Consider the following 16,438-nt stretch of genomic DNA (forward strand, 5'->3'; position numbering starts at 1 on the left):
CTACTTAACACTTTCATTAATATACTTAATAATAGCTTTGAGAATAAGTTTGCAGTGTTTTACTTCAATTAATGTCTGATAAGCTCTGAACCTCATATGTAAAGTAGGGCTAACAGTAGTGTTTACATTGCCTATTACCATGAGTATGAAGAGAGTCTGCGGTGCTCTGAGCATGGGCTTAGACACAGCAAGTCTTCAGTGAGTGGAGAATCTTATTCTGTAGTAATGCCCACAGTTAACTTCTTTTATATTTTTATAATGTACATCAATTTTTATCACCGACACAGTGGACATGGGTTTGGGTGGACTCCGGGAGTTGGTGATGGACAGGGAGGCCTGGAGTGCTGCAGTTCATGAGGTCGCAAAGAGTCGGACACGACTGAGCAGCTGAACTGAACTGAACTGAATTTTTATTTTCTCTTGTCAAGTCTGTTTAACTTTTCCTTTGTGGTTTCTCTCTTGGCTTTTCTACTTAGAAAAGTTTTTCCCACTCGAATATCAAATAATTATTCTACCTTTTTTTCTTGTAGTCCTTTAGAGGTTTCCCTTCTTTGAAAAAAGTTTATCTGGGATTCAATCCATTGTTCCAGGACCAATTAATGATTAATCTATCCTTTCTTCTGCAGTGAAATGTCAATTCAATCACGTATTAAATTCTTATATATTGTACTTAAGTCTATCTTTGGGCTTTTTTTTCTATACCATTGATTTGTCTATTCTTCTACCAGTACTGAGTTTTTGTTTGGTTTGGTTTGGGTTTTTGTGTTTATTTGTTTTTAATTTTTTTTGAAATATAGTTGATGTGCAGTATTATATAAGTTACATGAATATAGTACTGGAATATTTATTATAGCTTCATTATATATCTCAGATGTCCTGTGGGGCAAGTCTCTTGCATTCTTATTTTTCAAAAACTTCTTATATAATCACCTGTCTATTCTCTGAGGTTATCTTTATTCAATGGAGTACAGTGAAATAATAATACCAATTACAATGCCAGCTATCATTTCCTGAGCACTTATCATGTGCCAGGCACTGTGGCTCACATTTCACATGCAGAGTGTCTCATTTGGAGTTTGGGTTTTTGTAATACTCTTTGGAAATGGTTAACAATGAGTCGGTTAATGTCACTTTGCATCATTTTCCTCCTGTATGCCAACGTCCAACCTGAGGTATCTCCCTGGCAGTCCAGTGATTAAGAATCTACTTTGCAGTGCAGAGGAGGTGGGTTGGATCCCGGGGGACTAAGATCCCACATTCCGCAGAGCAACTAATCCTGTGCACCACAACTATTGAACCTGGACACCACAACTAGAGATTCAGGGCGCTACAGTGAAACGTCCGTGTGACACAGCAAAGATCCCGTGTGCTGCAACTAAGACCCGACACAGCCAAGATAGATACATACATTTTTTTAAAAAAAAGAAAACTTGCAACTTGAAGTTAAAAGCCTTGAGTGGAACCGGACAACATAAACCCCTGAAGGGCCACTTGAGGTTCATTACATCCTTCACGTGACTGAGTGCAGCAGCCAGGCTCCAGAGCTATAGGAAGCAGTAGAGAGTGGTCACCTGCAGAGCTCATGTTCCATCCAAAGAAGGCTGTCACCACTTAGCTCTGATATACCTTTGCCATGTGAGAATTTATAGACAGTTTCTAACCCTTCAGTTTTCTAAGAGAAGCCAGAATTCTGGATGTTTGCATTTTATCTCTTGCTATTAAAATGTTTACAACTAATAAAGAAAGAATAATTCTGAGTGAGCCAGAGCAAACATTGTATAGTCTTTGGGCCACATATCATCAGTTGTCTATAGGCTACCAGTTGGTTGCCACTGCTGTAGAGAATACAGAGGATAATAGAGAGGAGTGTTGACATGGAAGTGGGGTAGACCAGAGTCATTGTGCAACACGATATGAAATTCCATAGTCCACAGCTATGTGCCAAGCAGTGTGGAAAATACAGCTGGCTTCAAAAAAGAGCTTTATGAACGGATAAAGATGTGGTGTGTGTGTATACATATACACACACACACAATGGAGCATTTCTCAACTATAAAAAAAAGATGAAATAATGCCATTTGAAGCAACATGAATGGACCTAGAGGTTGTCATGATAAGTGAAGTAAGCCAGACAGAGAAAGGCAAATATTATATAGTATTGTTTGTATGTAGAATCTTAAGCAAATATAAGTGAATTTTTAATGATACAAATGAACTTATATACAAATCAGAAATAGACCCACAGACATGGAAAACAAACTTGGTTACCAAAGGGGAGAGAGGGGGAGAGAGAAAATGGAAGTTTGGGGTTAAAGCACACTACTATATATAAAATAGGTAAGCAACAAGGACCTACTGTATAGCACAGAGAACTATACTTGATATTTTGTAATAACCTAAAAGGGAAAAGACTCTGAAAAAGAACATATATATATATATATATATATATGAATCACTTTGCTGTACACCTGAAACTAACACAGTATTGTAAATCAACTATACTTCAATTTAAATAAAAAGAGCTTTAGATTTTTTAAAATAGGCCATTAAATATATATAGCGTAGGTGCTAGAGTTTTGCAGATAAACAGAGTGAACCGTGAACCACTTTTTGTTTCTGCACATGCTTATCTGGATGTGACAGGAAAGTAATTGTACATCTAATGGAACAGTATAAAATTCGCTTTAAGTAGAAGGATTGTTCCAACTAGAATCTGTTTCTTTGGGGCATTGAATTACTCAGGTCTTGGTTTACTTGGACATTATTTGAAGATAGTACATTTAACACTGGAGGGCATCTGTTCTCCAGCTGATAAACCCCTAAGATTATAAAGCTTTTCTCTACATAGTATGAGTGGGAGTTATTTTTTTGAGCACCTACTTAAATCCCTGATAGTACACTAAGCACTTTATATATGTTATCACTTTCTCCAACTCTGTAAGGAAGGTGCATTTCCTCTATTTTATACATGAAAACATTGAGTCTGGTACCTTGTAGCAGATCACATGATCTACTTCGTGTTTCAAATGGAAGTTTCAAATCTAAGTTTGCCTGGATCGTGCCATGACTACACACTGCTTCCTACAGTTGACCCTAGAACAACAGCTTTAGATCGTGTGGGTCCATCAGAGATGAACTTCTCACCCTGGCAAGAGGGATTTAATCGAAAGGGAGGAGGAGTGAGGTGAATGATGGGGAGTGGGAGGCATGTGCATTAATCCAGGGAAGGGGCAGGGCTTTTTCAAGGGAGTGGGGTGCTACCCCTTTTTATCTTGTTTTGGTCATTAATATATGGTATTGGCCACCAGTGGGTGTATTGTTTAATATGTGAATTTATTAAACAATACATTTTAAATTAATATGTGAATGTATTAAACAATACATTTTTTTATGATGAAAAAATTATGGGGGTCCACTTATATGGGAATTTTTAAAAATAAATACTACATACTCTAGTACAACAGAGTCCACTGGTGATTGACTCCATGGCTGCAAGAACCATAGATAACAGAGACTATAAAGTTAGTCTTGGAGAAGGAAATGGCAACCCACTCCAGTATTCTTGCCTGGAAAATCCCATGGATGGAGGAGCCTAGTAGGTTGCGGTCCATGGGGTTGCAAAGAGTCAGACATGGCTGAGCGACTTCACTTTTTTTTTTTATAAGGTTAGTCTAAGTGGTTGGCAGAAAGTTCAGAGAACACTTATTAGCCACAAAGGACTCAGAACGTCTTAAGAACCCTGGCATGAATCCTTTAGACTAAGAGCTGTAGGAGAGGGAAGTGACAACTGTCCGAAAGAGTTGGCACCCCGACCCCTGTGTTGTTCAAGGTCAAATGTATACATGCTTTTGTACAACTTAAAGAGAAGTAATTGTTACAGAGAATATTCAAGCTTTCTGATATAAATTGCTGACAGCAGCTTTCTGCTGAAACTGTTTCCTGTTTTAAACTAAGACAAGTGGTAATTTTTATGCAGTCTATTTAAGTTAAGATTTACAACATATTTTTAATTCTGTCCCTTAAAAAGTTGGAGTATTTAGAACCAAACTGAGTGAAATATATGGTATCAATCGGACTTTGTGCTTCCTCCATCCCTCACTCAAAATGCAAAAGGGATCATTTGGATTACTGTTGCCCCTATTTAATGTATGATGGTCCACATGTAGAGATGTACTCATCTGTTCCCCTTTTCCTACCGTCGCTATCTAGCTTGCCCTATTAAGTGGGTTATTATGTTAAGATTTTAAACTTTAAGAGAATCTCTAGGTCCTTAAATGAAGAAAAGAAAGAAGGTGTGAAAGTATAGAATCTGTGCTCTGGGACCTATGGCCAGACAGGCCTGGGGACCAGTACTTTTTCACTATAACCTTTCACACAAAAGTACACACACCAGGGACCGCTTGGGCTAATAGGCATCCTTTTATAAGGATTTCTGGATGGTGATCATCTTTCATGTTGCTTCTGAGAATTGAGTCCTGCCAGTGAGACTTAAAGAATTGAGTCTTTAAGCCTGTGTCCTGCCTGAGCAGATGTTGGGCACAGGCTAAATGTTAATCATTGATGACTCTCTGTGGGCAATTTAGCTGAATGTCAGGAAGGCAGTCTAGGAAGAAGGTGAGTGGGCTCTAAAAATCTCAACTAAGTCATCAGCAAAAAGCTCAGAGAATGCTTATTAACCACAAAGGACTCAAAATTTCTTGAGAACCCTGGTGTGAATCCTTTAGACTAAGAGATATAGAAGGAGAGGGAAATTTCAATGGCCTGCTATGATCTTTAGCACATTTTTCTTCCAAAAGAGATCATCTTGACCTTTGTGTATCACATGCAGCTCATCTTCTTGCCTTGGGAGTAGGAAAAAGTTTATAAAATACCTACTTTTTTCAGTTAGGTTAACTATAAAAGAGTTGCATAGATCTGTAGGAATATTGCCAAGAAGGCTGAATTTCTATGAGCACATCCAACCCCGGAACCAAGGAATGGAGAAAAGAAATCACTGCTGCCTCCTTTCATGTCTACAAATAGCCTTTTGCTTTAAAAGTAGATCAAATGGGTGGAGATGGTTGGAGGAGGGAGAAAAGAAGCAGCAGAGGAAGAAGAATAATTCTTAAGTAAAGTGAAGCTCTCAAAATTAATGAGAGCAGCAAAAAAACACTTTTGTTGTTTAGTTAGGAAACATTGGGCCTGCTCTTAGACTCAGCTGGCCTGATGATAACAGAAGAGAGAGATTGGAGATATGTGGATCCTCTCAGTCCTGCCTCTTCTTTCAAGGAAAGTTATGTTCAAACTGAAAAGGGGAGTACAACATAGTTAAGCATTGTTGGTCTTCATTTAAGGGGTGAGATTTAAGACAACACCCAGTTGTTTTAAATGGGTTATCCAGTATCCTTGATTCTAGGCATTATAATGATGCTTTTTTACATCAACATTAATTATGTGTGTGTGTGTGTGTGTGTGTACATACATAGATAGTATATGTGTAGTTAATATGGTAGGGTATTTTACCCTACTGACTTATTAGAAAAGTCCCTGATACTGGGAAAGATTGATGGTAGGAGGAGAAGGGGATGACAGAGGATGAGATGGTTGGATGGCATCACCAACTCAATGGACATGAGTTTGAACAAGCTTCAGAAAATAGTGCAGGACAGGGAAGCCTGGCATGCTGCAATCCATGGGGTCACCAAAGAGTCAGACACGACTGAGCGAATGAACAACAGCACAATATATTACTATCTTGTGCTCACAGCTCTTATCTCAAAAGTTAATATATACAATATTTTAAGGAAATCATACTATTAAGTTGTCCTGGTACCACTCATCTGCTGCTTGCCCACTTTATGCTGTCATTGGCCAGTGCTTCCTATCAGTTAAAAGACAGCAGGCACCAAAGAGTTAACTATCTAACTGCAGTGGTTCACATTTCCTAGTCTTCTATAAAACTTCTTTTGAAACATTTTGTGAATAGCCTCATAACATCAAAATAAACTGTGCTTTTGATCTTATGTAACAGTAAGTCGGCTAAAAAATGATACAGAACTTTCCAAGCCTGATCTATTCTCAAGGAACCCAGAGTAGTTCCAAATTCTCACCAGTTCCATACTCACCTAAAAAATGAACTACAATAACAAACAAACCCAAAACAAAACAAATAAAAACAACCAAACAAGCCCCATTAATAATTTATTTTAGGGCAGAGTTTTCAAACTGCTACCTGTGGGCTAAATATGTACTTCAGTACATAAGTTTTATTGGAACACAGCTATGTTCATTAATTTACAAACTGTTTTGGCTGTTTTACATTATGATGGCAGAACTGAGCAATTGTGGCAGAGACTATATGGTCTACAAAGCCAAAAATATTCACTATCTGGTCTTTTACCAAAAAAACTTTGTTGCCCCTCCTCTAGAGTAACGTTAAGAATCAACACCAACCTCACTTACAGTCTAGAGAACCCACCTTCTCAGCCTTTTTGAAACACAAACCACATATGCTCATTTCCAATTTCAGTTCAGTTCAGTCGCTCAGTCGTGTCCAACTCTTTGCAACCCCATAGACTGCAGTACACCAGGCTTCCCTGTCCATCACCAATTCCCAGAGCTTACTCAAACTCATGTCCATCGAGTCGGTGATGCCATCCAACCATCTCACCCTCTGTCGTCCCCTTCTCCTCCTACCTTCAGTTTTTCCCAGCATCAGGGTCTTCTCCAATAAGTTGGCTCTTCACATCTGGTGGCCAAAGTATTGGAGTTTCAGCTTCAGCATCAGTCCCTCCAATGAATATTCAGGGTTGATTTCCTTTAGGATGGGCTGGTTTGATCTCTTTGCAGTCCAAGGGACTTGCAAGAGTCTTCTCCAACACCACAGTTCAAAACCATCAAGTCTTCGGTGCTCAGCTTGCTTTATAGTCCAACTCTCACATCCATAATGACTACTGGAGAAACCATAGCTTTGGCTAGATAGACCTTTGTTGGCAAAGTAATGTCTCTGCTTTTTAATATGCTATTTAGGTTGGTCATAGCTTTTCTCCCAAAGACCAAGCGTCTCAATTTCATGGCTACAGTCACCATCTGTAGTGATTTTGGAGCCCAAAAAAATAAAGTCTGTCACTGTTGCCATTGTTTCCCCATCTATTTGCCATGAAAGATGCCATGATCTTAGTTTTTTGAATGTTGAATTTTAAGCCAGCTTTTCACTCTCCTCTTTCACCTTCATCCAGAGGCTCTTGAGTTCCTCTTCACTTTCTGCCATAAGGCTGGTGTCATCTACATGCCTGAGGTTATTGACATTTCTCCCAGCAGTCTTGATTCCAGCTTCTGCTTCATCCAACCCAGCATTTCTCATGATGTACTCTGCATATAAATTAAATAAGCAGGGTGACAATATACAGCCTTGACGTACTCTTTCCCCAATTTGTAACTGGTCCATTGTTCCATGTCTGGTTCTAACTGTTGCTTCTTGACCTGCATACAGATTTCTCAGGAAGTAGGTAAGATGGTCTAGTATTCCCATGTCTTTAAGAATTTTCCACAGTTTGTTGTCATGCACACAGTCAAAGGCTTTAGCCTAGTCAATGAACCAGAAGTAGATGTTTTTCTGGAATTCTCTTCCTTTTTCTATGACTGTTTCTGCCAACGGTTGTTGGCAATTTGATCTCTGATTCCTCTGCCTTTTCTAAATCCAGCTTGAACATTTGGAAGTTTTCGGTTCACATAGTGTTGAAGCCTAGCTGGGAGAATTTTCAGCATTACTTTGCTAACAAGTGAAATGAATGCAGTTGTACAGTACTTTGAACATTTGGGATTGGAATGAAAACTGACCTTTTCCAGTCCTGTGGTTGCTGTGGAGATTTCCAAATTTGGTGCCAAATTGAGTGCAACACTTAACAGCATCGTCTTTGAGGATTTGAAATAGCTCAGCTGGAATTCCATCGACTCCACTACCTTTGTTTGGAGTGATGCTTCCTAAGGCCCACTTGACTTTGCACTCCAGGATGTCTGGCTCTAGATGAATGATCACACCATTGTGATTATCTGGGTCTTGAAGATCTTTTTTGTATAGTTCTTCTGTGTATTCTTGCCACCTCTTCTTAATATCTTCTGCTTCTGCTAGGTCCATACCATTTCTGTCCTTTATTGTGCCCATCTTTGCATGAGAAGTTCCCTTGATATCTCTAATTTTCTTGAAGCGATCTCTAGTCTTTCCCATCCTATAGTTTTCCTCTATTTCTTTATATTGATCACTGAGGAAGGCTTTCTTATCTCTCCTTGCTATTCTTTGGAACTCTGCATTCAGATGGGTATATCTTTCCTTTTCTCCTGTGCCCTTTGCTTCTCTTCTTTTCTCAGCTATTTGTAAGGCCTCCTCAGATAACCACTTTGCCTTCTTGCATTTTTTCTTTGGGGATCGTTTTGATCGCCACCTCCTGAACATTATTGCGAACCTCTGTCCATAGTTCTTCAGATCTATATGTATCAGATCTAATCCTTTGAATTTATTTGTCACTTCCACTGCGTAATCATAACAGATTTGATTTAGGTCGTACCTAAATGGCCTGGTGGTTTTCCCTACTTTCTTCAATTTAAGTCTGAATTTTGTAATAAGGAGTTCATGATCTGAGCCACAGTCAGCTCCTGGTCTTGTTTTTGCTGACTGTATAGAGCTTCATCTTCATTTGCAAAGAATAGAATACATCTGACTTCAGTATTGACCAACTGGTGATGTCCATGTTGTCTCATGTGTTGTTGGAACAGTGTGTTTGCTCTGACCAGTGCGTTCTCTTGGCAAAACTCTGTTAGCCTTTGCTCTGCTTCATTTTGTACTCCAAGGCCAAACTTGCCTGTTACTTCAGGTATATCTTGACTTCCTACTTTTGCATTCCAGTCCACTGTGATGAAAAGGACATCTTTTTTTGGTGTTAGTTCTAGAGAACCTATGTAGGTCTTCATAGAACCATTCAACTTTATCTTCTTTGGCATTAGTGATTGGGGCATAGACTTGGATGGCTTGCCTTGGAAGCGAACCAAGTTCGTTCTGTCATTTTTGAGATTGCACCCAGGTACTGCATTTTGGACTCTATTTGACTATGAGGGCTACCTCATACAAGCTATGCCAATCTGTATGAAGACATTTCCTGTATTAAGATCATACTGTGTTTCTCAAAGAACGCTGTTATTTCCTGCTGTTCCAATAGCGAATAAAGTTTATGAACCACAAATAGTGACCTACTCAGTACAGTAGTCTCTCTTTGGCCCTGAAAAGTTCTGCATTTTTAACCAATGAAATTAATCATATAATGGCAAATTAAATTTTTGATGACTCCAACCTCATCTTCATACCCAGTTCGTAATAACTAACGAGCGTACAATTGGAACACTCATAAATTAAAGACTCTCTCTTCTGATCTCAGTGTTTAAAACGTTACAGACAACACAGTGTAAAGTATGCCTTTGTGTTCTGCGTTTTTCCTGCAACTTCATATTTTGGGCTCACCAACAATTTCTTAAGTCAGCAGTAAGCCAAAAATTGCTCAGGACTGTAAGTTTTCAGTACAAAGTCCATATACTTTCCCTTCTTAAGACTCAGACATGTTTCATGTTATGTTACTTATTCACATTTTCCAGAAAATGTCAGTTCTATTCTAGAATGTAATGTAGAAAAGAAGAAAAAAAAAATCAGAGTGACTATTAGTCAAAGAAAACATGGGGAGACAGAAGCAGGTATGATTGGATAAAATATGTCAGCTGGGTTCTGAGTACTACAGGAGAAAAAAAACCAGCCCAGTCTAGCCCCAACAAGAGCAAGATTGAGAAAGGGGTGGGGGTGGGAAGAAGGGGAGAGATTCTTAGGTATTTATTAGCTTCTGTAACTGAGAAGTACAGAATCTGGCTGGTTCCTAACCATGTAAAGATTGTCACCAAGGGCAGGTACCTGGTTTCTCTCTCTGCTCCGACTTCCATTATGTTTGCGAGACAGGCATGGTCGTTTGTATCCTCACACCTTACATCCAGGTACATGAGAGAGCTCCTCTGTCAGAGCACCTACGGAAGAGAAAGAAAACTTTTTTTCCCAGAAGCCCAAGGGAACATCTTTTACTTTCATTGGCTCTGATTCGTTTATGTACCAATTCCTGAAGCAGTCACTGTGGGTGAAACATGTTGATTGACTTACATCGATCAAAGCTTACCCCCAGAGCTGGAGGTAGTGTCAACCTCACTCAGACTCCAAGAGAATGAGAAAGCATTGTTTTCTCAAACGGGATTTGATGTTCTGCCCCAGGAGGGAGAGGTATAAAATCAGCAACAAAGAGTTGTCTACTGCTAGAACTGTGAGAAGTGACAGCACAGAAGAAAGTGCCAAGGAGGAGGAAATAGATGTTCCCAATATAACAGCACAGCAATCTGGTGCCTTTATATGTGCGTGTAGCTTTTAAAGCATCACTGAAATGCCTAGCGATGAACCCAAAGTATCTTGGAAAGGTTAAATTATGGTTTGATTTACTAAGACGGGGAAGAAGGTAATGAATGTTGGAAAGGTTTATGTGTGTTTTAATAAAAGTCAATGTTTTTAAAGGACCAAAACTAGGCCATCTGAGTTCTCTTTACCATATCAGGTTTTGTTTTTTTTTAAATGTCTTATATTTCCTTGTGCTTAATCTAAATCTGTACCTCACCAAAGCCATGGGTTTAACTGTGAAATATTTTTGCAAGCTATGCTTTAACTATCCTTGGTTTAAATTGTAAAGATAACATTTACTGATAAAGAATTGTTTTCGCTTTTGTCCAGAATGCATACACAGCCACAGCTATCAACAGCACCAATTTCTGCACCTCAGCGAAGGATGCCTTTGTCATTCTCGTGGAGAATGCTTTGCGAGTAGCTGCCATCAACACAGTGGGGGATTTCATGTTATTCCTAGGCAAGGTAATAAAACCAAGTATATTATCTGAGACATACAGTAAATTTTCATATATGCAATAGTTGCTTTTCAATTTAAAACATATATGAAGCCCACCAAAAACGTAAAAGTCACAAAATATAAAGCAAGCACTTACAGAGCCCTCAATATGTATCAGGCATTTTTCTAAGTACTTTACATGTATTGTGCTCATTTAATCCTCATAACAAATTTGTAATGGAAGTTCTATTATTATCTATTAACTTCATGATACAGATGAGGAATCAGAGGCAAACACAGTTAAGTAATTTTCCCTTGATTCTCCTGACATATTTTGAAATAAGAAACAGTCCATGTGGTGGCTAGGACCACTGTACCTGAAGCCTGGCTGCCTGAATGAAAATCCTGGTCTCACTAGCTGTATGACTTAAGGCAGGGTACATAACCACTCTGTGCCTCTCTTTGTCCATCTGTGAAATTGGTGTCACAATAGTGCCAAACCCCTAGAGTTGTGAGGATTAGGCTAATTAATATGTGTAGAGTACCTAAGATAGTGCCTGAGACATTGTAGGTTCTTGATGAATATTAATGGTCATTGTTAACTATATATAAATCCCTTAAAATAGAACTGTTAGGGAATGAGAGTTAACTGTCCTCAAGCATCTTTTTATTCTATGCTATTAAAATCTGAAAAATATTAGATAACATTATAATTGGGGTTCATTGTATCTATATTTCAAACCATAAAATACTCAGAAAATTTAAGATACTACTACTATAACCTAATAACTTATTTTTATATTTACCTCCCATATTTTTCATAGGCTTATATGTCTATAGTATAACAGTCCTACTATACATACCTATTTGTTCCGCTCTTTTCACTTCATATTCTATTATGTATTTTTTCATTTTGCTTTGATAACCTTAATAATTACTCATTATCATGATGGCCACTATTCCATCAAATGCTGTTCTCTTACTATTGAGCACTTTTTACTCCAGCCACTGTGCTTTTGAAAGGAAAAGCACATTTTTCCCTTGCAAAGGAAAAGGGAAAACGTATTTGATGTTGAAAGGCATTGATTAGCACTATGTAGGTTTTTTAATTTATTTTTTAATTGGAATATAATTGCTTTACAATGTTGTATTGGTTTCTGCTATAAAATAGTGTGAATCAGCTCTAAGTATACATATATCCCCTCCCTCTGGAGCCTCCCTCCCACCCCTAACCCTCATCCCATAGCACTGTGTAGTTTTTAAGTTCTCAGGCAACAGTCATCTAAGAAGAATTATACAACTGTACAGATAGTTATTTTGTTTTGTAATTAAACATATATTATGACTCCTGGATTTTTGTCATGTTTTTACAATAAGAAACTTTTTATAGTAAGAATGAAATGAGTTAATTCATATTAAGGACTAAATACAGGTCTGACCCTGTTACTAACCATTACTGTTATTTATGTACTATATGAATAACTCAGGGAGACCCCAGACTTTTGGTTTATTTTTTACATATTTATATTTGAGCCCTAGTACCTAAAAAGCAACTTAAAAACATATATAAATATAAATATACAGAGCAATTAAAAAGTTTTTGAAACTTACTGGGTACCAGGCACTGAGGGCAGTGCTTTATGTTTACATTTGGTCCCCCCTCCCTCCACCCTCTAAGGAGAGCTACTACTATTATCTTCATTTTACAGCAAAGGAAACCAAAGTTTAGAGAGCTAAGTAGGTTGTCCAAATTTAGAAAACTCAAATGTGGCAGAGCTGGAGTTCAGATTCAGATCTGTCTGACTTCAAAGTTTTTAATCACTGTGAGCTATAATTGCCTTAACTGACAAAAATTTTGTCCCTGGGCCTTTTTCCCTGAAGCCTTTTGATTCAGTGATTCTGATGATGGTAAACTACTAGAGATAATTCTAAATACAGCATTATTTATAATAGTGACCAAATATAAGCAGTCTACTGCCTAATAATAAAAGTTGGAAGTAATAATCTGCAGACTATTTGCCTATTAAACCTTTTTTTTTTTTTTTTTTTTTAATTTTTTTGGCCATGCCATGCAATCTTTAAGAGCTAGTTCCCTGGCCAGAGATTGAACTTGTGCCCTCCACAGTGAAAGCACTGTGGTTTTAACCACTGAACCATCAGGGAATTCCCTAATTATGTTTTTTTATTAAGAGTTTATAATATGATTGTGTATAATATGGTAAATGGAAAAGCTGAGTAAAACTACTAGACTATCACAGAACTTTAAAAATGTGCATAAGAAAAAAATTAAAATTAGTATCTCAAAATGTTAACAATGATTGCTTTCAGGCATTGAAAACATTTGTGACTCTAAACCCTTCTCCCACTTTACCATGGCAAAGTTTCTATGCATTTTTTTATAATGGAAAAATATATACATGATAAAATGTAGTGTTTTAAAATTGGCTTTGAGCTTTTCAGCAGCCTTTTTTTTCTTAGGTTTTTTTCTTATGTTTCTCATAACCTTTTAGTCATTAAACAAGTATAGAGTACCTACTAGTAATGTACCAGGGCCTTTTCTGGATGCTGGTTATAATACTAGTCAATAAAGTGAATTTAAAATCTGGTAGAAAAGACAGTTTTGTATCCCTTTTTTCATTTCATATTATAAGCATTTCTCATTTTATTAAAAATGTCTTAAATGTGATTATACAATTGTATCATTTATTTAACAAAGCCTTTGTTTTTTACTATTGAACTTTCCTCAATTTTTTTTACTATTATAAAGTGTACTATAGTGAAACTTTTGTATACCAGTTTTGCCCACAGTAATACTTATGTCCTAAGGCCAGAATTGTAGAAGTGGAATTAATGAGTTCAAGTACATAATAGGATTTTTGATATGTATTTCCAAGTTGCTTTCCAGCAAAGTATAATTTTGAGTAATATATCTAATGTTATTTACAAAAAGACCTAAGGCCATGAAAGATAAACAGTTTTTAAACTGACAAATCAAAAAAGGAAAAAGATAAGAGAAAAAAAAAAAAAAACTTCTGGGTTTCTAACTTACTAAAATGAATTTCTTGTTTTCCTTTTTCTTTTTTTGGTTGTTTTCCTTTTTCAAAAATGTACTTCTGATCACAAAATACAATAAATCTTTTTAAAGAGTTTCTTTTGTTACAGTTAATGAACTTAACTGAAATTAGTGAAATTAATAGCTACTAGTATGCAGAAATAGTTTTTGGTCAGATAGTTCAACTAGATAGATCATAATAAACATAAAAGTGTTAGGAACAGATTATTAGTGCATTCAACAACTTGGATGAATCTTGAGGGAATTATGCTGAGTGAAAAATGCCAATCCCAGAAGATTAAGTATTGTATGATTCTATTTATACAACTTTCTTGAAATGACATTATAGAAATGGAGACCATATATGTGGTTGCCAAGTCAGTGATGGGGTTGGGGGGAAGTAGGGAAAGGTATAAAAAATTAAAATGAAGGAGGCTTGTGATGATGGGAATGTTGCTATCTTTACTGTACTGGTGTCAGTATCTAGATTTTGACTTTGTATTCACTACTGTCAATATAATTTTGCAAACTGTTATTACTGAAGGGAACTGGATAAATGGTACATGGGGTTTGTTCTGTGTTACTTTTCTACTATTTCACATTAATCCATAATTATTTCAGAATTTAAAATTTAATTTTCAAAACCTTGATTTTAGAAAGAAAACAAAAAATAGTGTCATGGATTTTGTTTCTGTGAAGCCCCAGTGATTTTATGGAATGGTAAATTAGATTTAGAAGAGACCCTAGTTCCTCCAGTTTAGCGGCTTATGACCTATGATTGCTGGCCTATAGGGTCCTCAAAGGTTAAGAATAAAGATGTAGAAGCTATATTTCAACATTTTAAAGTGTAATAGATATTGCATATTTATATTACTTTATGTCTATTTGATAATACTTTTTGTGACACTCCTTATATGTCCTAGTTGACAGTTTAATCTGAGTTCATTCAATTAAAAAATGAAAATATAAATTGTTACTTAAAGGTGCTATTTTATTGGTAAACAAAATCTTTCAAAACATGGGTTTCATGGGAGAAAAGGCATCATAAATCCAAGACTGATGACCAAAAAAAAGGAAGAAACTAAAATTCCCAGCCACTATGTAAAATGCTTTCAGAATGCTTATTTTAACAATTACAGGGCGTATGTCACATTGTATCTCTTTTAAAGATGGATAAATAGGCTCAGAAAAGTTAAATGAACTTGCTTAGTCACAAAACTAAAAACTACTAACTCAGATTCAATCTTACATCTTTCTGACTCCAAAACTAGTATCCTTTCTTCCTGCTTCTCACATTCTACCCTGATTTGCCAATAATTTATCCTTTATTATAAGATTGTCTAAACTTTTAAAATTACATATCGTATTAAAAATTTTGAGCACACTTCCCCAGTATATTTATTTATTTATGATATATGCATAGCTTTTAATAAAAAATAAATTTTTAGCATATGAGAAATATAAATAGAAGTCCCAAGTGATTCTCTTGAATACTCCCTTGGCTATGTGTACTCCACCACGAAGGACACCCACCAGGTATATAGAGCCGTACTACTTGTAGGCTGTGAGGCTAAGACTCACTGGGGGTACTTTTAAAATGAATATTGCTGACTTCATCTTAAATCCAATCAATCAGACTCTCTGGGGGCAAGGCTCAAGAATCTGCATTTTATTCACAAACTCCCCGAGTGATTCCTAGCCCACCTGATAATTTGATAACCACTAATTGAACTGTGAACTTCCTGATGTTCAAGCTGGTTTTAGAAAAGGCAGAGGAACCAGAGATCAAATTGCCAACATCCACTAGATCATAGAAAAAGCAAGAGAGTTCCAGAAAAACATCTATTTCTGCTATATTGACTATGCCAAAGCCTTTGACTGTGTGGATCACAATAAACTGTGGAAAATTCTGAAAGAGATGGGAATACCAGACCACCTGATCTGCCTCTTGAGAAATTTGTATGCAGGTCAGGAAGCAACAGTTAGAACTGGACATGGAACAACAGACTGGTTCCAAATAGGAAAAGGAGTTCGTCAAGGCTGTATATTGTCATCCTGTTTATTTAACTTATATGCAGAGTACATCATGAGAAATGCTGGACTGGAAGAAACACAAGCTGGAATCAAGATTGCCAGGAGAAATACCAATAACCTCAGATATGCAGATGACACCACCCTTATGGCAGAAAGTGAAGAGGAACTAAAAAGCCTCTTGAAGAAAGTGAAAGAGGAGAGTGAAAAAGTTGGCTTAAAGCTCAACATTCAGAAAACGAAGATCATGGCATCCCGTCCCACCACTTCATGGGAACTAGATGGGGAAACAGTGGAAACAGTGTCAGACTTTATTTTTTTGGGCTCCAAAATCACTACAGATGGTGACTGCAGCCATGAAATTAAAAGACGCATACTCCTTGGAAGGAAAGTTATGACCAACCTAGATAGCATACTCAAAAGCAGAGACATTACTTTGCCAACAAAGGTCCGTCTAGTC

General features: G+C 37.0%; 1 protein-coding gene across 3 annotated transcripts in view; it reads left to right on the forward strand.

Annotated features, from left to right (window-relative positions):
- SLC44A1 (solute carrier family 44 (choline transporter), member 1) overlaps window positions 1–16,438 on the forward strand; it is a 231,977-nt gene that overhangs the window by 153,167 nt on the left and 62,372 nt on the right. For all 3 annotated transcript variants that reach the window (XM_010843534.1, XM_010843533.1, XM_010843532.1), the window contains exon 13: window positions 10,784–10,921. In XM_010843534.1, the coding sequence (XP_010841836.1) occupies window positions 10,784–10,921 (138 nt within the window). The remainder of the gene's footprint in view (window positions 1–10,783; window positions 10,922–16,438) is intronic.

Source organism: Bison bison, unplaced genomic scaffold, assembly GCF_000754665.1.
Source record: "Bison bison bison isolate TAMUID 2011002044 unplaced genomic scaffold, Bison_UMD1.0 scf7180017864183, whole genome shotgun sequence".
In the NCBI taxonomy this organism is placed as follows: Eukaryota; Metazoa; Chordata; class Mammalia; order Artiodactyla; family Bovidae; genus Bison; species Bison bison.